This window comes from Amblyomma maculatum, chromosome 4 (genome assembly GCF_055883805.1).
Source record: "Amblyomma maculatum isolate TAMU_Amacu chromosome 4, ASM5588380v1, whole genome shotgun sequence".
NCBI lineage: Eukaryota > Metazoa > Arthropoda > Arachnida > Ixodida > Ixodidae > Amblyomma > Amblyomma maculatum.
The window spans coordinates 149,247,520-149,272,754 of record NC_139347.1 but is presented as its reverse complement, the minus strand read 5'-3'; the positions used below and the strand labels follow the sequence as shown (position 1 = coordinate 149,272,754).

General features: G+C 43.3%; 1 protein-coding gene across 6 annotated transcripts in view; it reads left to right on the top strand.

The window, feature by feature from the left end:
- Positions 1-25,235, top strand: part of LOC146193286 (phospholipase A1-like) — a 230,302-nt gene that overhangs the window by 118,816 nt on the left and 86,251 nt on the right. For 2 of the 6 annotated variants that reach the window (XM_084602655.1, XM_084602654.1), the window contains exons 7-8: positions 5,680-5,868; positions 15,728-15,967. In XM_084602655.1, coding sequence (XP_084458781.1) covers positions 5,680-5,868; positions 15,728-15,967 — 429 coding nt within the window. Of the gene's footprint in view, positions 1-5,679; positions 5,869-11,538; positions 11,698-15,727; positions 15,968-19,262; positions 19,345-22,375; positions 22,704-25,235 lie in introns of those variants that run through there. The other 4 variants (XM_084602656.1, XM_084602652.1, XR_014706817.1 and 1 more) reach the window with 4 other exon arrangements.

The window sequence follows — 25,235 nt, the reverse complement described above, 5'->3', positions numbered from 1 at the left end:
AGATGTTCAATTTTGTTTTATGAATTTACCACATGCTGCACACGTGTCATCTTCTTCATTAATTTTCGTTTTGTAGCTGCGTGTTCTAGGCACTCAGGTCTATCTTCAATAATTAGGGCACTGTTTCTTATGTTATTAGAGAAAACTTCCTGATCTGTCTTTCCCACTTTGGCTTTAGGAACGCTCCGTTTTTCACATGAAATTATTCCCATTTTTACCTTCTGTGTTTTTCACCTATTGTTTAACGCTCTTTACTTCTCGTCCTTATGACCAGCATACTTACTGGTAGTTTCCGAGTTCTTTCCCTCCATTGTGAATCAACGGCTTATAGATCATCAACACCAGCCTTACTATACCCACTGCATGGCGAAGGCCTCTCCCACATTTCTCCAATTACACCGGTTCTGTGCTAGCTGCATCCACTTGACCCCTGCGAACTTCTTTACCTCATCCGCCCACCTAACTTTCTGCCGCCCCCTGCTACGCTTTCCTTCCCTTGGAATCCAGTTTGTTACCCTAAGCGACCATCGGTTATACTGCCTTCGCGCTACATGCCCTGCCCATGCCCATTTCTTCTTAATATCCACTAGAATGTCAGTAACTTGAGTTATTTCCCTGACTCACTTTGCACACTTCCTATGTCTTAATGTTATCCCTGCCATTTTTCGTTCCATAGCCCTCTGAGCTGTCGTTAACTAAGTCTTGGTTAGCCTCCACATTTCAGCCCCACAGGTGAGTACAGGTAAGATACAACTGTTGTATACTTTCCTCTTGAGCGATACCGGTAAGCGGCTAGTCACAATATGCGAGTGCTTGCCAAATGCGCTTCAACTCAATCTTATTCTTATTTCCTTTTCGTGGTTCGGATCTGCGGTTGCTGCCGGTCCTAAGTAGACATATTCGCCTACTACTTCCCGTGGCTGGCTACTTAACGTAAACTGCTGTTCCTTCCCGAGACTTTATAGATATAGGTATTTAAATACTTTAGCTGCCCACCTGTTCCTCATTAATACCTTAATTTGAGCTTGGAAAGATGCCAAGCCCATATTTCCCTGTACCGCCTCACTTGTAGTTTTGCCGTGGGCACCGAGTGTGAATAGTCCGATGGCTGCCTGAATTATTTTTGATATCGACTGTACATCTGCTTTCAGGTCAAAATCTCATTTACGAAAGTGAGCCTGGGCATCTTGATTCTTTTCCAAATACGCCTTAGCACCTGATACCTTTTGTATCCCCACAAATTCTGTATGCTTCATTAACCAGGCATCTCTTAAAGCTTTTGTCCTAAGTGATTGGTCATTCCTTTCAATGTACGTCAATTCTTCGTTTACCTACATCAGAAATATTTATTTTCTGCCACTCTGTGTATTTCACGGCCTTGTATCTTGACCCTGATCAGTTGAGCCATTGAAAATCATCAGGCTCGACATACCTGCGCTAACACTGAAGTCTAGAGTGTCCCCTTTGTCTCCATGATACTTAACTATACTTTGAAGTCTTCATGGCTATCTGCTAACAGCACAATATCGTCTGCAGACGTCTGGGAGGTGCTGTTCTACGACCTTTCCGCCTAATCTATATGACAGGTTAAAACCTAGGTTACTTTCAGGTAGCCCCCGTTCCATATTTATCACACAAAGAATGCATAGCAGCGGTGATAGAGGACAACCTGTCTGAATCCTTTGCACAACAAGTTGATAGTGTCCGCACTTCTAGTTCCTTCCCATTTAATTTATACTTTGTTATGCCGGTGTATTTCCTGCAGAAAGTCTGTTATCCCATGAATGATGTCTTATTCTTTTGAGCATGCTCCACAGGAATTTCCTGTTTAAGTTGTCCTACTCCCGTTAATGCCTAGATAGGCAAAAGATACACAGCTCTGTTCTCCGCTCTAGCTATTTCGATGCATTGGGTAAGCATGAAAAGGCTGTCATCTAAGCGCCTACCAGTTCTATACCCGTTCTGAAGTTCTCCAAATATGTTCCCACCGCTCCGTGGCGATGATACCATCTATACCAGAAAAATAGAAACAGAGAATATGGGGGCCGCGTCGGCCGCTCATTAACCTTACTCTGCCATATTGTTTTCTCCATTTCGTGCACATGCAGAGCTCTCGGGCTTCATCTTCGGTGCGTCGCAGGGTGCTGTCAGTGGCGTGGCTTCAGGAAAATCTGCTGACTTGAATCTTTTTTCCTGTAGACTCAACCTAAATAAGGCTTAAATTTCGTTGATAATGTTTACTTTCTAATGCAGACAATTGGAAAATACAATACACACTGGAAGCGAGGCGGCCTTTTGAATTCAACGATTACATCGCTTGCGCCGCATCTTTTTTGTTAACCATTTCCAGCCTTACCTTGTACAGCTGGTTCAGTCGAATAGCCGCCGAAGCAGTAGTTGTAGTAGTCGGCCTAGTGTGCCTGAAATATGGGATGCTGCGGAAAAAATTGTATAATTTTATTGCGGTTGTAGGTACTAATGATCGATCGGCGTGTAAAAGGCGATGAAGAGTTAATGAGATCAGTGCAACAAATTGATGAGTGAAAGAAATCAACAAAACAATTAAAGAATTGAAAAATGGGTTTCCGAGGCATAAAAATTTACAGAATGAAATGCCAATCCGTGATGAGGCTATTTATGAAAATTTATGGTATGTAACTGAGCAACTAAATCTTTGAAATAATGAAAAATGTTTGCAAAAGTATCAAGGTGCTCAGATTGAAAAGTCATTGTTTTCTATAGCTAATTATCGGTATATCAATTATTTTATTAATTACGAACAAATAATACTTTACAAATAAAAATTAAGAACTAAAGCGTGCAAAAAATTATCCCTGTGCGTGTGAAACCCTATCCAATGCGTCATACCCTTCACGCGGAGATCGTGTTGTCTCAAGGATGAAAGGTAAATGCGCGCAGGAAACGTGTTTTAGGGCATTGCCATCTATTGACTTAAAAGCCTTACGAGATAGGAGACACGCATTCGGCATCCATTGACGCATCATCGAATAATTTGTTTGTGAGGCAGCTGAACTCGGGCTTTGAAAGGTTTGGGGAGGCTAGAAGTTAAAGGCTGAGAAGCTTTCTCTGAAGAAGATATAACCTCATGTATGTTTGGATTTGAGAGTTTTGTGATGCTTGGGCCTGAGAGTTTTGTGAGAATGTGGGCCTTGCAGGGCACAACTGGCTGTGCAAACACATTGTTCAATGCCGGTGGTGAAAAACCAAAGGACGCTGTGCGCATGCGTAAATTATAGCGCAAACATATGAACAACGATGTTAAGAAATTTTAAAACAAGATTTAGCCTTTACTGTTTCTTTGTATCCACTGCCGGATTATGCGACATGATTCTAGTTTCAAGACAGCGTTTAACTTCAACACAAGCTGCCATTTGTTTATTCATAATAGAAATGAACATCCCATGAAAGGGTGAGGTCTTTTATTTCCAGACGGAAGGTGCCCTTGCAAAGCTAGTAATTTATACTCACTGCCTAACGAAGCTGCGGTGGCCTTGAAGTAAATTATCACAAAGTGAACTCATGCAACACTGGAGCAATATCCGATGTTTTTACCGCTTGGCCTGCGAGTTGGAAAAGCGTTAATTCTGTATAGTGCAGTGCTTCGATAAAATCAATGGGTAAATTCCGAAACCAAGAGAAATGCTTTCTCGCGAGCAACAGCCCAGTGATAGTTTAATGAGCAGCGTCCAATTTTGAAACAGAAATGCAGTATTTCCAAATATTGAAGTGATTCAGAAGAAACCATTTATGAATAAACTTCTAAGCTACATGTCAATTGTGAAACCAAGACGAAATTAAAGGCTAACATATAGTATCATTCAAAATCGCAAATTTGTAGTGGTACTCTATATTTAGAAGCTCAATGCAATAATTCTGATTTAGAACCAATTTTAACCTTTTACAAGGCATCATAGTGTCGGATATTTTCTTGCTTTGGATGACGCTAAAAATAATGAGATGAACAGCTGCTTCCAAAATTTTTTTCGTCCAAGCCCTTTGATGTTTGCAGAAATAACGTGTGTATCAGTTTGATATTTGTCGTACGTAAACCTAGTTTATTACTTACCGATTACGTGCGCCTCTGATGACCGAAAGTTGAAAGTGCGAAGGTGGAAAGAGAGTGATCAAGAAATTATCGACAGTTTTTGTTTTTTTATTGCTTGAACGAGCTTCCAGTTTAACTCGCGCTTTCTGATTGAAGATTTATGGTATGTCGAAGAGTTTTGGTTGTAGCGCAGAGGTTACAGGAAAGCCGGTGAAGTCCTAGGTACACATGCCTTGACCATTGTGACCTGTGTGTACCGCTGTATCGTGCTTCATCAAGGAAAATGGGCATGCATCTTTGACCTCCGTGCCATAAGCATGGCTAAACTGCCACTTAACGGCAGAGCATCGATGCATGTTGTCGTTAGAGGTATCAATTTGTTGCGAAAGCTACGCTGCGCTAGACATTCAAGCCGTCGGCGAGGAAGCGGGGAACCGTGGAAGAAAAAAAACAGCGCTCGGTCACCAGCAGCTAATGCTTTTACTCGACATTCCTTTCAGCAACGTTGTACCCTTCTTATTTTTTGGTTCGTTTGGTTCTTGCTGCTAATATGCAACGCTATGTCGCCTGTGACAAGGAACTCTTCAGCGGATTTACCACTTAATGCCAGAAAGTTTTGGTTCGGAACTTGGTACGAAGTTGCTAGTCCGCGCACAGAGTTTCACGGGCATCCACACACCGCAGTTTCACTTGTGCGCGCCGTACATAATATGTTTACCGAAAATAATGCTAGTCCAAAACTGTAGTTCCAAGGTTTGAGCGTATATTCGGCCTTACGTCTCGAATAGATGCAGCAATAAAAATCTGGTGCGGAGAACAGACGGGCTTTTTTTTTTATTGCGCCTCCAATGAAACGCGGCTAAAGCTTCATACTGCGACTTTGCTGTTTTGATGCTTGTCGAGCGCTCCTTCTTTTAGGAGATTGACAATGCCACTCGTCGGCCGCTTAGTGCGCCATATACCTTGAAAACTATTTGGAGGTCGCCTATAAACGCGTCTTTTCTCTGCTCTCTTGGGTTGGTTCCAATATTTTTATACGATCATCAAAGTAGCTTAAAGATGTATTGATAGGACGAAAGAAATTAGGAAATATTACAAGCGAGGAGGTTCGTACATTATAGTGAGCAACAAGCGGTTCCGTAAAGGAGAGCTTATAAACGGCTTGATTTCAAAAATGATAGTTAGTCTTGTTATTGTAACAAAACAACGCGTCAGGCAACTTGCATCTCTGAGGTGAAGCCGAGTTTTCTGCCAGATGCTCTTTTTTGAGATGCTAGAAAACAGTAGGGCCTACACACTAAGTTCTCATAGGCTTTTTTTTCAGCTGTAAAATTTCACCACGAAAAAACTTCTGCTGACTGTTTAGAAAAAATGAATGTGTTCAAAGAAGCTCAAGAAATAGGATTAGCCCTAGGCGATGTCCCCTCATTGAAATGTTTGCTGAAATGGCGAATTGAGACTCCCGGTCCACTCCTGTTCAGTGCTGTTCATTCTGTGTACACATCTTCTTCTTCTCGCTGTACAGTGGTTAACGTAAAAAATTGATAATAAATAACAAGTAAGTGAGCAATGAAAAACATTCTACAGCGCCTCTACCTGTATTCTTTCTTTAGGTCTCGACCCGGCAGGGCTTCTTTTTGAAAATCCAAATGTATCATTGGCATCTTCGGATGCTGCGTATGTGGACGTTATTCACACAAACGAAGGCGAGATGACTGAGTTGGAATTCGGAAAAAAGGCAGCAATGGGGCACATTGACTTTTACCCTAATGGTGGGACACATCAGACTGGATGCACAGGAAGTAAGAACATTGACTTTTCTTTTACGTTGAGTCAGCATTGGTGAACATTTGCGATATAACGTTTAATATCGAATTCAGTTTATACAGAAATACGTAAATATCAAGAGATATATCCAAAAGACGAGAGTAGAATAAAATGACCAGTCTACTGGTAAAAGCTAATCCTCCACACTGAGATCAGAAGAGCCGGCCTTCAATCTATCTCGTACCTAGCATACTACATGTCCTCCTACAAAAGCTGTTCCACTAATAAGAGGAACGCGTGAGATTATAACTAGCACCCCTTCATTAGTATTTTTCGTCTCCATGTCTAACACACTACAGGGTACAAAAGAGCTGTTTCAAAAAGGCGGCTTTTTTTTTCAGAACCAAAGTTGGAACTGTCCAAAGTAACCAGGCTCAGAAGCAGACCTGACATACTCTGTATGGTTAATTCCGCACTTTGTCAATTGAAAAGAATACTGTCATTGACACTACGGTGTCAACAATGTCATTTCGGGGAGGCACCTGGAATAATATTGAATGCCGCCAACTATGTGAATCATTTTCCCTCAACCTCGCCATCGCGAATAGTGGCAAGCATAAAATAATTCAAAGAAAAGCTGTACCGTGCTCTTTGGTGCATATTTGTAATAGGTAGCGCTGTCATTGTAGTGGGGATAAGTTTGAAGGCTCTACCATAGGGTAGCTTTGTCCTGAAGTTTGTAAAACATAATTTTTAATTAAACGTTCGTTTTAACCGTGCGGTTAAGGCTCCTGTTTAGAATCAAAAGTTTTGCGCTAGTGAAAGGACACTCCTCACGCGTGTGCTCCTCCGGCGGCACAACAGCAAGTAGATATGAAGGCGTTACAGGTGTGTAATGAGATGTGAGAGGTTTTTTTGCGTATTCCGAGTTTAGCGGCATGCAAGCAGAAAGTATTCACGAGGCACTTGTTGAACTATGCGGTGATGCAGCGGCACAGCAGCCAGTACGCGCCAGGATTTGAAATAAAAATAAATCGAGTTTATTTTCAACATAAGTATGATGTTTATGGCCTCCCAGGCGAAAAGGATTCACTCACGAAACTTCGTATACGGTAATCTTCTTGTTGTTTTCGGTTCACTTCCCTTTCTTCGCGGCCAGCGCACTGACTACAAGCCAAAATTATTTCTTGCTTGATATATGTACGTAATTTAATGAAACGATTTCGTATTACCAGCGCGATGTTCAGTCATGGCTGCGAAATAATATATGTAGCAGTTTATTTCTAAAAGTGAATGTTTATGGTAATATTTTGTGGTCTAGATATGCAACAGTTCAATCCAGTCATCAGCACATAGTGGCTTTAAAACATCAGCGCAAAAACGGAAGGACGGAAGGTACATGAGCATCACCTCTAGGATCTTTGATGTCGTAGCTGTACGATAAAGAAATAAATGCACCATAACGCTCTGTTCTGTTCTTATCGTGTGTGTGTGCGGGTTGTTTTGGCGCCTTAAATTTAGAATACATGTGCAGTGTAAGACGACTGTCCAAACGCTATTTCCCAGCTTGAAATTAGGATGACAAGGCGACATGGGTCGCGATGTCCAGTGCGGGCCACTGATAGGTGACTATCAACTAAAGCAACCGTCTACACAACTCCAATAGAGAGACGTACCATCTATGCCGAAAGTAACCAGGCTGCTCTGATGACTGCGGTAGCAGGCGCGGTCGTGTAGCGGCGTTTCGCTCGCTGGCGCTTGTCGGTGCTTGCCAGTTCCGACGGTACAGCAGCTAACTTAAATTCATACCCTTCACTCTCGCTCTTTGGATGATGCTAACTATGAGCATTTTCACTTTTGGGAAGCATGGATGCACTCAGTGAGGGCGCTAGTATAGCAACGGTGCTATTCGCCTTTCTGAAGCAGATATAAGTAGTCTTTTTCGGAGCATTTAAGTGGTTGCATAATGTACTCCCCTGAGGAAAAGCCCTGAAAAAGTTACGCTTTTCTGCTTGTTGGATGTGCCTGTAAATAATGGAATGACAAGGTAGTATATCGAAATTTCATTATGCCTTCTCCTGGGTGCCTTGTGTACGCAACGTTACGCGCATGCTTCCGGCACAAAGATATGAATAAGCTTGTGAACCCTATCAAGCCCACATTTCTCATTTTTAGTTTAAAAAGCATGCGTTAGCGCTTCTGTATACTGCATATAAAATAAGCACAAGGGCTTAGTCGCATAAATGCTTGTCGGTATTTTGGTTTGGTAACGAGCTATAATGAAATCTTTCTCGCGCTTAGCCATTAGGCGCACACGACCACTTTTTCAATCAACGAACAGTTTATTTCTGAGCGACACTGTGTCGCAAACCTAGCACATTCTCCTAGAAACGAACAACTGGAGCTCACCGTGCAACTCTCACCAGGCTTTCTTTTTTCCGCAGTTACCGAGAAGAGAGAATAACGCCATCACACAGCGAAACTGGTCTTCGAAAAGTGAAAACGCAAAGTGAAAACGAAAAGTGAAAGCGGAGCATGGGATTGTGGGAAGTGTGGTGAGAAACGAATGTGTTTCTCTTTAAATCTCATATTTTGGGAATGAATGAATTAGCGAGCACCACCAGGTGGAGGCAACAGCCTTGAAGCCAGCTCCTCGACCCTTCGTGCCGAAGAGGAATCACTTGGATTACGTGAACACACAAACGCTCCCGGACTATGAAAATGGTGTTGTCGCAGAGGCAGAGAGAAGAACTGAACAAGGCGATCGCTGACTACTTGACATCAAATGGGTTCATGGAAGCTCTGGAGGCGTTTAAGAAGGAAGCAGACATGCCGGGTGACATAGATAAGAAATACGCTGGTCTTCTCGAGAAGAAATGGACGTCTGTGACGACACTGAATCCGGTACGATGTTGCGTTCCAAAAGCTGTCGTGCTGGCTCTCCGCTTAAACACACTCTGGTGCTGTCCCTGCCTATTGTTGAGACTGCTATTTTGGTTCCTCGCTTCGTGGATGGCCGAATCACCCTATACATCATCGACCGAACCTGAACGAAACCTGAATCAGGTGCTCCACAACGCCTACGTCTGGAAACGACAACCCTCGTCTACGTTATCAGTCACATGACCTGATGCAGCAGTATTTAACCTGCGCAGCAACGTCGGCTCGCTGGGGCACAACACCGACTCCGGCACGTGTTCACTTCGGTATTTTCCTTCTAGGTGCTGTTATGCGAGCTCTCAGTTGGAACGCGTTCTGGCCGAGACTGCTTTTTTGAGGATTTCTTAGGTTCGTGGATGGCCGAGCAACTATATTGTGACGTAGTGATGACAAGCCCGGTAGCCACAAACATAGACACTGGCATTTCACTTGTTTGACACTCTATTGGGCTTACTTGCACCTTTGAAGAACTAAGCAACTCGGCGGCGGCAATAACAACAAATGTGCAATTCGGTCGTCAAGAAAAGAATGCAGTTTCACTCTTCAGCGCTCACTTTAAAGGCGTCGAAGAAAGATCTGGATAAAACCGCGTATGGTGACTAGCATACCCTGGAACATTGTAGAAGCACATGTGCGTGGCTGTAAGGCATTGATCTTTCCCCTTAAAAAGCATCGCCCCGATATCCGAAAATAAACAAATAAAAGTAAACACGAACATTACAAAGTTTAAACGTCGTGGATTCTTTAACGCGAGTAATACGGTTTCAGACGTACAACATTTACGATTTCTGTGCGTGCGAGTCGCCGTTGTGATGCAGTTGTACAGTCAGAAATGACTTCATAGTCCACTTGTCCGATGCGGCAAAGCATTTTGTACTGCCCACGGTATCGACGTAACAACTTCTCACTTAATCCACAATGGCTGGTGGGCTTCCTTACTCTGACGTTGTCTCTTGGTTTGTAATCTGCGTCGCGTAGTCGCAAGTTATATCGTCAGGACTCGGTGGGTTGCTGCTTTTTGAAGCACATCCGGGAGAGCCGTCGGGCTTCCTCTTGCACTTCTGCAGGTAGGCGGCGACACTGAATTTTTCTGCAGTTACGTGCGGCAACATCGCGTCGAGCATTGTCGTAGGCTCCCTGCCATACAAAAAGTTGAATGGGTTTGCTCTGGTTGTGTCCTGGACGGCCGTGTTATACGCGAAGATCACGTACTCAGGGATGGCGTCCCAGGTCTTGTGCTCAGCGTCGACGTACGTGGTGTGTCCGCGATAGTTTTAATCAGACGTTCTGTAAGCCCATTTGTCTGCGGGTGGAAAGCAGTCGTTCTCCGCTGGCTTGTCTGGCTGTACTTCAAGTTGGCTTGAGTGTGCTGCGCCATAAATGCTGATCCCCTGTCCGCGATGAGCACTTCTGGGGCGCAGTGTCGGAGGAGAATTTGGTCGACAAAAAAATTGGTGACTTCCGCAGCGGAACTACTAGGCAGGGCTTTTTATTCGGTGTAATGGGTCATGTACTAAGTGTCCAAGATTATCCACTTGTTTCCCGTCGTTGAAGTTGGGAAGGTCCGAGCAGATCTAACTCTATTTGCTCTAAGGGCTTCATTGGGGTTGTATCGCGTTCATTCAACCAGCAGGTTTCTTCGGGGGTGTTTGCGTTGCTGGCACTCACGGCATGTTTTGGCGTAATTGGCGACGTCGGCAGCTAACAGTGGCTAATAATACTTCTGTTGGATTCGGTGCAACGTGCGTGCACGGCGAGATGTCCTGCCATTGTATTATCATAAAGCGCCAGTGGAATTTGCTCTCTACGGTATTCAGCCGCAACAAGAAGGCATGCAATCCTGTTAGATCGATAAGGACGTAATTTTGTAACGCGAAGAACGACAGCTAACGCTTGAACTCAGTGGGAGGAAAAGGGGTCTTTCCTTCTAGGTATTTCAGCTCAGGGTCTGATCACTGCCTTTCTGCGAAACTGCTGGCGCTTACCGGTCCTAGAAAGGCGTCGTCTTCTTTTTTCGGGGCAGCGTCGACGGGAGCTTGGAACGGCAGAATGCTTTCGGCAAGACTATTCTGCTACAGTCACATCAAAATGTTGAAGACGAAGGCTCCATCGGGCACGACGGCCGGAGGGGTCTTTCAAGTTTGCCAGCCGGCAGAGTGCCTAGTGATCGCTTACCACCTTTAATCGTCAGCCTTATAAGTATGGTCGCAACTCTCAAGTTGTCCAGGGGATTTCGAGGCACTATTTCTCGAACGCCTAGTAATTCGCTTTGGCTTTTAATTGAGAAAGGCAGGCGTACGCTATTACTCCTTTCTGCCCTTCAGTTTTCTGAACACTGACTGTGGCTAGGGCAAGGCCAATTGCATCGGTAGGTATTCCTGCGGCGTTTCCTTCAAAAGGCCCAAGGACAGCAGGGGTCTGTAGCAGCGTTTAAATTCCTTGAAAGCTCCCGATTGCGGCGCTTACCATTTAAAAGGCATATGAGCCTTTGTAAGTCTCCTCAGCGGTTCGGCGATGCACGAAATGTTCTGACAATTGGGCGCTATTAGGCGGACAGCCAAAGCAATCTGCGCACAGCTTTTTTGTCGAAAGCCTGCAGAAACAGGTACGATCGAAACCGTTTTCAAAGGGCCTCGATGAACGCCATCCTTGCTCACGATATGTCCCAGGAATAACACCTCATCGTGGGCAAAGTGACACGTTTTTTATTTTATCGTCAGTGCCGATGTCTTGATGGCGGCATGCACTAACCGCAGCCTTTTCAGGTGGACTTGAACGTTTGATGAGACAAGGACATAACCCGAGTATACCAAATAAATCTGCCACTTCTGCCAGCCAGGACAGCGTCGGCGGTGATGGCGATGGCGCTTAGGGCAAATATTGGCGTGTAAGAGGGGCAGCTTTATATAATCAGTCTAATGCAGGTAAGAGGTACGGCACTCAAGTGGCCTTATTTGAGCTTCTGCATGTCTGGCAACGGCGGTGCATTTGAAGCGCCCACCGAGAGGGTCGTGGCGGAAAACGGCACTGATTGAAGACGATTTTTTCTCGCGGAATTATTGTGCCATCGACAGCGTAGTCTTTAGATACTAGGGCACCAATCAAAGTGTTTTCAGTGTTTACGTTCTCTTCGGATTGGTTTGCCTCAATATAAAAACCGGTTTGGGGCCTTGTTCTGGCCGGTGGCACACCGACAGACAACGAGCGCCTAAAGATTCTCGTGCTTTACACACAGCTCTACCTTATTTTTTCGCCCTTCGCTATTCGCGCTATTGACCGTCGTGTTCATGAGGTCTATGCACAGTATTTATGTACAGGGCTGTGCACAATTGGTCACGTGGTCATTCTCGTCAAAGGGCTTTAGCGTCCAAAGCTGCCGTGCTCGAAGCCACCTGACGAAGGCGAAGAGAAAATCGAAGGCAATATTTCGCATGACCTGCCACTTTGCTTTAATTCGGAGCCGTATCGGATGCACTGGCGCATTGGAGAAAGTTACCAGCTACTCGCGTGTTCGCACTATAATTAAATGGCCCTCTAGGTTTTTATTTTGCCCACTGTAAAACGTGACTGTGTGCTTATGCATATGTGCGACTGCAATATGAAGTGAAAGAAGTGCCAGAGCACGTAATTTTAATTTGGCCTCACCGCTCTGCATCGTCCTTCATTTTCTGAGAGGAGGGATGCCTTTTCTTTGCAGTAAATGCCCGAACTACTGCCCTCTAGACAGACCTCATGCTGTAAGCACACTACTTGGACAATTGTTAGATGTTCATAGTAATGCTACGAAGCTATAATCCAATATTTCAAATCAGTCCTCGTTGTAGTGGTCCAGTTCATTGTCATAATCTAACTTAATAGCATAAGGGTAGCGTATCGCACGAAATATAGAGCAGGAATTGTTTGTTTTCCTATGACATTGATATTCTCACTGGTCTGAAAAGTGATAACGGGATACCCAGAGAAGCTCAGAGGGGAATGTAAAACCCCCGAAACGTTTCCTAGAAAACGTAATAACACTCACTGAGAGCGAACAAATATGACTGAGAGATTTTTGAAACAACTTATATTGCTTAGCGAAACACTGTGGATATTTACTCTACTTAAATATTGTTATAACAAAAAAGTACCCGCCGGGGCGCTGCATGATTAACTCGAGCACACGAGTTCGAACTAGACCTGCCCGAAACCGGTGCAATAGTTTTCGTAGACCCTACTACGTACACGTATAGACATAGGCATGAAATTATTTGAAGGAAAGAGGCACGTAGCTCAGGAAACTGTCATTCCTTCATCGGCACGTGTTGCCTCTGAACGGCATAAAAGCTCCAAAGAAAAGTGAGATATTGTGCTTATTTTTTATTTTTGTAAATTTACTTCAGTTCGACACCGCTTTGGAGGCAAGTTTCAAATGTGCACGATAAATGTTAGTAGCTTAGCATCTTTTTGCTGTGCGTCCGAAGCCATAATCGCTCCAAGAAATAGATTTCTTGACGAGTGCCCTTCAACAGTGGCACCAGTGTGTTATAGGTGTCCATTGAATAATAAGAAACTGTTTAGGCATTTTACTTCTCGCCACTAATTCAGCACAAGTAGACGAATGCATTTGTTATGCAACCTATGTTACTTAAGCAGCGCGTGAAAGTAGTCCACGAACACTGGTAAAGGAATCAAAGTTTGCCCTAGCGTTTTTTTGGCTCGCCTGCTGGCTAGCCTTTGGTTCAGTGCCATGTTCAAAGTGGATTGCACTCATAACTGTCCCTAAAATAATAAATAATTAAAAAGTAATCAAATATGTTACCAATAGAACTGGGAATAACTAATAAATTTTATTTAGCAACTACAGCGACTGGCTATACTCAGCGTTCAATTACATAGAAAAAAATGCAGATTCCAACCTCTACGTGAAATGTATCTAGACCTGCGAAATACTTGCTCCTAGAAAATATTAGTGCCCTGCTCTTAAAAAAAAACTTAACGAAATTTTATTTCGGATTGAATTGCATTTTGTGGGCAGTAAGCACTGCAAAAGATCGCAACCAGATATTATGTTTCTTAAAATGGTAGCTTTGTAGAACCGGTTTAAAGACTGTGGTGCTTACTATCGTAAATTAAAATATTTGCGAGGCGGAAACGCTGCGTGTGCATTCTTCTTTCCTAAAGATGTGCACAACGGTAGTGACTGGCCATTTGGAATTCGTTATGTCAGAAAGAAGTTTAAAGGTGCCGGATCTTAGACGATACATCTGTTGTCCGTCTATTTCACGCGTTTTGTAAGCAATTCAAATTCAACGTGTGGAATACTTACGCCGTGCTTTCCTCCTTACATACACAATGTTCGAACTAGCCACCGCCAAGGGAACGGCCTGTGACAGCCAACCTTTGCCAACTCTATATTGCAGATTTGCATTTTTGCTGTGACTACCTCCTTGGACGCGTAAAGTTGTCATGCAATAATGAAGCTCAATTTAGCGCCGTAACAAGCGACTGCAACGCAATATTGGACGCATAGCGGCATGTGAGGAAAGGAATAGCACTTATGACAAGAAACGTTAAGAAATTTTGAACTTTCCACGAGAGCAGGAAACAGAAGGGAGAAAAAGGCTGGGAGAACAATACATGCGGTTAAATGTAAGACTAAAAGTAACTTTAAATATATTTTCATACAATAGGAAAACCACCTATTGAACGTTGTCATGCAATAATGAAGCTCAATTTAGCGCCGTAACAAGCGACTGCAACGCAATATTGGACGCATAGCGGCATGTGAGGAAAGGAATAGCACTTATGACAAGAAACGTTAAGAAATTTTGAACTTTCCACGAGAGCAGGAAACAGAAGGGAGAAAAAGGCTGGGAGAACAATACATGCGGTTAAATGTAAGACTAAAAGTAACTTTAAATATATTTTCATACAATAGGAAAACCACCTATTGAACGGTATAATCCACCTTAATCAACAAAACGTTTTAGTTAACGTATTGAAATATTTTAAGCAGCGACATTATTTGACCAACTAATCCGTCCTAATCACGAAATCTTCGCTGATCCAAATTCATTGCTCTTGTATCTTGCAGGTTTCATGTCAATGTTTTCGGGGTGGACAGTCTACCCAGTTGGAAGGATTATCCCGGTTTTTCAATATTGTTTCATCACCCGTGTCTTTTTGTTGTCAAGTAACCTTGAAATTGTGTCGACATTTTTGACCAATTACACAGTTTACTCGCATGAAGTGCTATGTTTATCCCTGAACAGCCTAAATACTATTGGATCAGAAATCGCCTTTAAAGCGCCATTTGTGAAGGTATAAGTCTTAATTGTCAAGTTTTTCTTGCTTCTTCGTTATATTACCGTTACACTCCTGCGAAATATAAAGTAGAATCTTGTCGAATCTATTTTATAGTGTTGAGCCTGCTGATACCGGCCCGTTAGACGTGCCTTCTAGAGGCTGTCAGAGGCGAGCATGATATGCAGGGCGATAAGCGAAATATTTAAGGAGTTTCGTGCTGTTTACCAAAAACCTTAGCAGAAAACAGATGTTCCGAAAGTGTTTTTTGGAATGCGGCACACATTTTGGAAATATCTTGTTCAATTTGTCTTCTGATCTGGGGCGCTGATCATGTGAATGGTCGCGCCACCCATTTTTCAGTGCAAAAAAAAAGTAACTGTTAACAATAAAAGCTTCCTTACTCCACGTATTTAGACTGGCATTCTATTTTCATAGAGAGGTTGTTTGCATAAGAATAAATTCATACAGAATAAGAATAACTGTGTTCAAAATTACCACAGTCTTCCAGACTCCCTCTGGTTGAATTTCAGGGCGATGTTATCATGACTTAGCGCGTTATATTTGCGTAGATGCTATAATAGTGTTTCCATTATGTAACGAGTTATTGATTTACTAGAATATAATGTATACTCTATTCAGCTAATTGATGTGGCATGTAATAATTTCCAGGGCTTTCTGATCTAACCTGCAATCACAACAGAGCCTGGTGGTACTTCATTGAATCTGTGAAGAAGACGACGTGCTCATTCAAATCGATAACCTGCGACAATGTTTGGTACTCCTACAACTCCTGTTTGTGCGATACTACGCACATATCTGCTGAAAGGGGCTATCGTAGTACAAACTCTGAAGTAAAGGGAAAATTTTACCTCAAGACGAATCCTGGTTCGCCATTCTGTATTCAGGCTGGTGACTGATTTTTTAAACTTTGAATGTTGTACGTGACAACCTTTGTGCCTTAACCTTACTGTTCCATTGATCACAGGTCGAACCTACCTGCTCTGGTTGCATTTTATTGAGGTGAAAATGAAAAGCCGCAATTTATTTCTCTATTTGCATGAAGTATTGACTATGCTACCTATAAGTATAGTCAGCATACATTTTGTTTTGAACCTACATATTCAGCTGATAAACACTGTCTGGTAAAGGAAATATGGGATCGGTTTGTATTTAACTACTCTTTTTCCTGGGCATGAAGTAAATAAAGCACTTAAGGATTCTTGAAAAAATACATTTGGTAATAAGAGGATATAGATTGAAAGTCGAGCACTCTAGCAAGATCGCTAAACGTTCGCGATTAGAAACATTTGGTTTGATACGTAATGGCCTGGTCAGTTTTCAGCGTGGCCAACCGCATGAGAAAACAAGCAATTAAACATGAAAATGGACACAATTTAAAACAATTAAAGATTACAACCATATCATAAAGAATGTTCCTTACGATAATAAATTCATTGTTTTCCTTCGAAGAGCTTATGAGGGGTGCTCATATAGTTAGTATTATCAGCACCATAAATTTATACCAGGTGTTCAAAAGAGGCCTCGGTTGGTTTGGTTTAGGGGGTTTAACGTACTGAGACTGGTAATTTCGCCCACCTGAGTTTCTTTACGTGCACTGACAACCACAGCACACAGGCGCCTTGCTTTCCGCCTGTGGCGAAAAGTAACCACTGAAGCCGGGGTTCGATCCCGCATCATTGGCCAGAGCAGTCAAACAATTTAACGACTGTGCCACCCGGATTTTTTTCTTTATTGCCTTAATTTCACACAGACTACAAGTTAGTCGATGTTTCTCACGTGAACCGGTTTACATGTAATACCTCTTAATATAAAACGCTCATATCGATCACGTTTTATAATACCTTGACAAAATAAGGTACAGATCACGTAGTTTTCAAAACATCCATTATCTGGTAGATAGAATGCCTAAAATACTCTCGGATAGGTCTGATGTGAGGATGGGCAGGGCGAATAGCCATTCGGCATTTCCACATGTTCTACAAGTCAAGGCATATCTTATCATACGATAAACCGTCATCGTTTTCTACAGCTAAGAACGAATTTACATGTGGTTCTAAAGGGAATATTTGTCCAGCCTTTGGTGTAGGCGATCTCTTGTGAAAACCCCGTACCAACAATCTATAAACACATGTTCAACGGTCTCCGTCTTTCTACACAAAATACAATTCCCACCCCATGGCACGAAGATTTCTTTCTCTGCCTTCGATGTCTTACTACGTAGGACCTTAATATAAAATATTGACCCGTGGTGGTGACAAGGTCGGTGGCTGCACTGAAGAAACTCTTTATTGGGCCGACTTGCGCCCGCAAAAGAACCAAGCAACTCGGCGGCGGCGATAGCAACAAACGTGCTCGTCGATTGCCGAACGAAGGATGCCCGTCGCACTCGTCAACGCTCAATTTAAAGGCTGCTCAGAACAATCTAGATAATGTCGCAAACTGCTACTAGCACAAGCTGTAACATTGTAGAACGACACACGAGTGGCCTGAATCTTCGAGACAGATCTCGGTGCATCTTGCGCTACAACGGAACTGATAAAGGGACGACTCGTGACATCGAGCATTAATAAACAAAGAATGCAGAACTGATACGCGATCCAGAATCAGAGTGATAAGGCCGCATGCCCGCGGCGGTTACAAAACAACAAATGCAGTTTTGAAGGTTTCGCGCCACTATAAGTAATTCTATTTTAACAGCGGGCGCTACAGGAATTATTTTAAATCTTTCGGTACAATTTGCAGCGGCCCAGAAGTGTAAATTGATCGGTGTACAGAAACTGGCAAGGTCATTTAAATAAGATTTTGCGCTGCTTTATTCTCGATCATTGCTAAATATTTCATAGGAAAGGGGGTAAATAAAAACCGTTTTGCTTGAACAATTTCAAGACAATAACCACGCGTTCCACTAACTACATAACAAGCAGTTAAAACTACGAACGTTGACAAAGCTCTTGCCGAGCGTAACTGACAAACAAAGCGTGGAAATAGATCCTTTACACCTCGTCAGAATACTAAACGGTTAACAAGTAGACGCAAAAGTAAGTGCGACAAAAACAGTTCACCAATAACTGCGCAGTGAAGTAGGTTGGTTCGTAGTGTTTTCTCACAAGCTGAAGGACAAATAAAAACTGCAAAATATATGTGTGGTTTTTTGTATTATTTACTCTCCTTCCAAGAACATTGTCAAACGACGCAGATGAATTTATATAGTTAAAACAAGCCTGAATTCCCAGGAAAAGAAAATATCAACCGCCCATCCTTCAATTGTGAACCACATGTTGAAGCCACATGGGACGCTCTAATGCGCGCTGACGAGGCCTCTATCATGGAAAAAATATCGAAAGTAGTTAATGTGAGTGCTGGCTCAGTGCACGCACTTGATCACAATAGCGTGCACGTGACTAAGGATGCTGCGTTTGCGTGTGCATCATCGCATGCACACGCCACTTCAGTCAGCACAGTTTAAGGTTCGACACCCGATGGTCTTAGTAAACAACATATTGTCCCGTTGTACATATGCAGCTCACCCAGCACCTAGTGACGTGTTTCTATTCCCTACCATAAAGAGAAACTGCGCAGATAACAAAGAAGCAACGACCAGGGAGAGATTTCTAAAGTCAAGCTCGTCCTTGTCCCGAAGGTAGGTCTGCAGCGAATATTTATGGCAGCTCGTCCAATAGTCGCCGAAGTCCATAATTTTGAGAGACGAGTAAACTCACTCCCAAACATCACTTCTCTGAATTCTTCTTGACAATATTGCAAACTTTATTAACGCCCCTCGTACAAAGCCAAAGTTACTAATAAAGTTTTTCAAACACTTGTGCTTACTTATACGGTAATTAAACATAAAACCTTTACATTTTATAGAGAAAGAGACGATAGAGAGGAATTCGCACTGATATTCAGAACACAGTGAGAACGTTCACAAAAAGGAAGGCATGGAACCATAGAGGCTCAAAAAATATAGGGGGCACTTTAGACCACTAAAGTGCAGTGGGCGAAAGCTTTATAGCGTGGCGGTCACTATGCCTCCGCTATGGCGCCTCTTTCGTTGTTACCTCTTTCATTCACATCTTCCTCCCTTCCCTTACGGCGCGGATCAGGTATCGGATGAGAAGTGTGACCGATAGTGCGCCTTTCTTTCCTGAACGAATTTGAAACGGCGCTGAATTGTGCTTTACAGCTTCTGTATCTTGCGAGCTGCGCGTTCAAGATAGTCCAAATGGAAGGTGCAACGTGGAGGCTTGGATCAAATGCCCGATGGGGTGAGTTTCATTATGTATGAATCGCCTGGTGAAATGATCAGTCATATCCAGATGTGACCTCAATACTACGTCAATTTCCGGCATTAGAGGTCAGCGGATGTGCCGCCATGGTGAAGTCACATTCTGTCGGCCGATGACGTTGCAGTCAGCCTTGGGTGCCATGGTGATTATGACTATCATCATCAAAGGTCATTGTCATCATCGCTGCCACTATCACCATCATTATCACTAACTACCTCTAACTATCATTATCCGTCACTGTCTACCACTAAAGCTCTTCCCAGACAGCTTTAAAGCTACATAGAACACCGCGGAATCTCGCGTAGTGTGGCGCTACTAGCGGACGAACGTTCGATCGGACGGACAATTATGGGCGTATAAAGACTTTCGCCTTATTCCAATTCAGAGGCTTGAAAACAATAACCGATACATGAGAGACAGGATAAGTAAACACCAAATTGTTCCCCGAGCAATGTCGCAGGCTAATGTCTGAAAAGTCACGCTAGGACCGCCCCTACACTGATGCCCCTCCCTCGCAAACAAACGGGCATGTCGAACAGCCTGTTGACACCAGGTATATTGCTCTAGAACGTATATAGTATGCTAAAGGTATTAGGTAGCCGCCACGGGTGAGACTTCTCGTGTAGACGAAATGGTGTGGTGCAACTGGAGCATAAGCTGTATGAAACGCGGCTCGTTGCCGAGCGGCGGACCTGCGCGCTCTGTGTAGAATCATTTTAAAAATAAACAAGGCTTTTCAATTTAATGGTATTCCTATAATGAACTGTTGCTGCACACAAATATTTCAGGCGAGGTAATAGATGAAACCTTTCCAGCGGCCAATAGTCAGTAGCGCAATGGCGCAATTGCGCGGCCTCGAGAATACACCCCAAATGCTTTCCGAGGTCGATCATGTTCTATTGTAAGCACGAAGTGTACCATTAAGAAACTTTGATGCCATAAACTAGTGCGCGTGTCGCCCCGTACCCTTTCCCCTCTCTTGGAGGTCCCTAGCTTACTCCATCCTAAAATTCTCGAAAATATCCTGAATTTCCTTGTGACGCAAATAAATGATTTAAAATTCGCAGATAGATAGTGTTGAACCCGCAGTAGCGTGTCTATTCTTCAGCATACTGTGTGATTATGCTATGTCAAGAACACAAATGGATTTTCGCTGGCCGCAGTGATTCAGTATAGCTATGGTGCTAGATTCCTGAATCCAAAGACGCGATATCAAGTACAGGCCGCGGTAGCCGCTTTTCAATGAAAGCTGAAAGCAAAGTTCTTGTGTACTATACAATTTCGGTGCCAGTTAAATAACATATCGTGGTTAAAATTTCTAGGGCCCTTCACTACGGAGTCCCTGATAGCCAGAACTAAACGAACTCATTTTGGATATGATTGTGCTGAGACAAAATTTTTTAGGTGGCTTAGGCCTTACCGAACATCTAGTACCCATCGTTGTTCTTTGAGGGGAAGATGGTGAGCTCAGTGGGACAATTACAGTGGTCTATTGGTCACTGAAGCAGGCACCCGGCTGCCGGCTGACAAAAGAGTGCTTGCGAATATTGCGGGCTGCGAGGCTTCAGACGGACGGTGCAAGAGTACCAGTTCTATTTCGCGCTCATCCTTTCATATCAGAAGGGGCTGTTGCCAGTCCCTTGAAACTTGATAATACCACCTGGTTGAATGACATCAACAACCCGCTGAACAATATTACGTTCGTAGGCTTCCGTGAGTGAAGGCGAAAAGAGTCGCGGATTGCCATTGAACCTCCGGCCTATCAGTGCCAGGGCATGGCGCCTACCACATAATGCCTACCAAAGATTTACCGTAATTTTTCAAGTTTGTAGAGCTTTAATGGGAGGGCCAGAAGTTAGTGTTGGTTGGCTCCAAACCAACGCATACCAGAAGGATGATCGTGGTTTTTAGAAGCTGCGAGACTTAGCAACGCTGACGCCGATTAAGGGAGCATGAGCACTCGCGCATCATAGAGCATTGGAATAATCGCCCAGGCAAAAATGTCGCCGGCGTGTACAGCTGGCTGCTAGATCGCGCTACAGGTCTCATTAAAGAAAAAAATGCTGTCAACCAAAGCCACATTAAAACTCAGCAATTTTACACCCATTCAAAATAAAAACCGATAACCTATAAAAGCAGAATCGACTGTATCCTCATTTCAACATATATTTCAGCATTCAAATTCGGTGAGATAATGCTGCAGGGCAACTTCCGCCCTGATAAGGTTTTGTTGCACACAAATAAATATTACGAGCTTATCAGCTTATTAAAGTATAATTCAGGAAGCCGCATTGCGTCTTGAGCGCGTTCTCTGGTCACTGGTGTGATATGGTTCATGCTGCATGAGGTGCAAAGGCTTTAATAGTTGAAACGCATGATCGATGAAAAACCCTTAAACATCTTTGTTTATCTGTGTGCGTTTGATTGATTGCCTTTCAAACGTTTTCCTTCTATTATTTTATCTGTCATCAGAGCTTGCTTGACGGACTTACTGCAAGACGAACATCTCTTGCCTACATTAAAAAACTCCCTCTCCACTTCATTGGGCGCAGCAGCAGAAGAGAAAGCAAAAGCGGCAGCAAATTGAATTCCAAAATGTGAGGCAAAAGCAAGAGGACCACCAAAAGCACCACCATTCAACCTCCTTCCTTTCAAAACATCTAGCTTGGGGGTTACCTACGCGTCAACCGGTATCCCCCTAAATGAAGCCAAGAATAGAGTATCGAGTCTACAATTCCTATGGAGAAGCTAAGGAATGAAAAAATTTAATTATTTGAGTTCTGCTGTGGAGGGGCTGAAAAGAAAGGAAAATATTGGAGCATCAATAGAAAAGGCAAAGTCACATAAGAGGGCTGGATAAGGACATTTCCCGAATGAGATATATGACCATTCAATTAATTTCATTAATTACTGGAATCCATGTTTTATATTTTGGGGGCTTCACAGTGTGGAGTTACGATTATGGCATTTAGAGACATGTGAAATTTATACCCTTCTTGTTCTGTTACAGAGTCTTGTGAAGAAGTAACGTCTGCCAGCGATCGCACTACAACTACAACCAGGCCACCAAGTTAATACAGGGCAATGACTGGCATAAAGCATAGAAAGTATATCTATTTTGCGCATGCATATTATCATAATAAATGCTGCAAACATCTAATAAACAGAAGGCTTTACAAATGTCAAGATAAAAGGAGGAAAATGAGTTATCTGCGTATAACTAAGATTTATCTCGTTTTGACTACATAAATTAAATATATAGCTAGCACATTTACGGGAATTCTGCACTGATTCTCAAATATATGGTTACTCAGTGACGTGGCGCAGTTTTGTGGCGCAGGACAACATGGTTAATATGACTGAATGCCGCCGGCCCAGAAAGACCACGGATTTCTTCTCCGCTAGATGCTTTCTCGTTCTAGCCAATAACATATCCCGGAGCCTTTTAATGCCCAGACCGCCGAATGCCGCCACATATATGCAATAAGGTGACGGAATAAAATCGTAGAGAAGAGTAGCGGTGGTTTTCGTGCTTGCTACCGTGCAGAGAACCGGAACTCACAGCGAAAGCACTGGTCTTCTGGAAAGCATGAGGATGTCTACATGTGTCCTCTTCTAAATTGCTAACAGCCGGTAAAAGAAAATGTAGCGGTCTGAAGTTTAATTTCACAGCACGATGCTTGGAAGTTAGTGTTCAGCTTTACCAGCACTTCTCGAGAGGAACCTACATCTAAATCAACGTATATTCAGGAAGAGGAGATGAGAAAGCAAGATGTTCATCTGCAAGCTGCAGTGCTTAAATCTTCATACGCGTAAATTTAAGGGGTAAAACATCTAAATCGACGTAAATTCAGGAAGAGGAGATGAGAAAGCAAGATATTCATCGGCAAACCACAGTGCTTAAATCTTCATACGCGTAAATTTAAGAGGTAAAATATATGTAACTATCCGGCCATAGAAAACAAGATCGGGGGCGTTGACCGAATCTGAGAACGAGACATTGCCAAAAGCATTATGAGAGATTGCATTAACAGCTCCACAATGAGCCAATTTGGCCAACAATTGAAAATGTGGCAATATTGTTAACAAATAGAATGGGCTATGCTCTCAATGACATAGAAAGCCTGTATTCTGCCAGCCCTTAATGCAGTGCAAACATATTCTACAAAGCTTTTTTGCCCCAATTATGGCGTGCACTAATATTACTAACTCATCTAACTGAATACCCGACATAATGTTAAGGAAAGAACATAGTGTTAAACGCTAGTTCACTCTTAGACGCACACCACACACCGCACACCACGAACGAAGCACCATGAGTTACAAAAGGGTCGAAGGAAAGCCAGAGTCAAATCATTGGAAAAACAATTGTCTAAAGACGCGGAAGTTGTCTACGTGGACATAGGGGCTTACGGCGAACCTGGCAAGTTCACAATAGCTGCAGTTGACCACAAGAAGAGGCCAATTATTCAGGCTTCGATCTATGCCAAGGATCCTGCGGAAGCGGAATCACTGGGAATAGCCATCACCATAAAAACACAAGACAACCAAAATTAGTCATCACACGTAGTGACGGACTCCCAACCAGCCTGCAGGGACTACCTGGCCGGAAAACCTCACAAAAACACAAGACAACCAAAATAAGTCATCACACGTAGTGACGGACTCCCAACCAGCCTGCAGGGACTACCTGGCCGGAAAACCTCACAAAAGAGCGTGTGCAATATTACCTTCCATCTCCCAGACGCACACAATTACATGGACACCTGGACACGAAGGCCTAGAAGGAAATGAGGTGAACATTAGGAGAGTTTCAAATTGGGCTAGTTGGTGGTTGTTATTCCTGTGCATTGTTGCGCTTACGTAGAAAACGTACGGCAGCTTACGTACGGCTGAGAAAAGCAGGCTATCCGACACCATTGCTCGTTTCAGTGGCGGAAAAAATAATGAGAAGGCCAGTACGAATAAGGGACCAAGACAATGTCAAAGAAAAGAAGAGGCCAGTGGTTATTCCATACGTCCATGCACTTTCCCACAACCTGAAAAAGGTTGCACAAAGACACGACGTAAAAGTCGTTTTTTCCGCACCCAAAAAATTGAAAGCTATGTGCGCGAAAGTAAATGAAGAATACAGTGCCGAGAAAGAGGAGTCATGTGGCGTCAAACACGAGACAAAGTTCGTGGAATGCCGCGAAGGTGTAGTATATAAGATACCGCTATCATGCGGGCGGACGTATGTTGGCCAGACCGGTAGGTGCGTCAATGAGAGGCTCAGATAACATAGGCGCAACTGCGGTCTTGTCAACTCACCGGGAAATCTGGCAGCTCACTGCGCCAGATGCCAAAAAGAATGCACACCTAACTTTCGGCAGACAGCAATACTGCTCAGTTCAAGGGAGAAACTAATCAGAGAACTGTGGGAAGCATACTGCATACAATCAGGAAAAGAAGGGCCATGTGTAAGCGTGCCTTCTATCAAGCTTTCTAATCAAGAAAAAGAATTTTTGGAAATATAATAACAAGCAGCCAAGTCAGAAGGATAAGGCATGTTCTTTAATGCTGGACAGAACGTTAAAAGATATGTTGCCTTGACGATGTGATCACGGAATTTTTGTTTTATGTTTTAATTTTGTTTTTTGTTTTGACAATGCCTATACATACATGCACTCAGAAATAAACCTGCAGTTGATAGTTTGCGCACATCTGTTCTGTGTCGTCTCCGATTGTGTCCCAGTTCCTACGTAAGCGCAACAATGCACAGGAAATGAGGTAGCGACTGATCTAGCCCGAGCTCTCACAAAACGGGCGGGTCCCCATCCCTACCTCACCCCTCTCCTAGGACCCTACGGCGACAGGCTGGAACACCTACG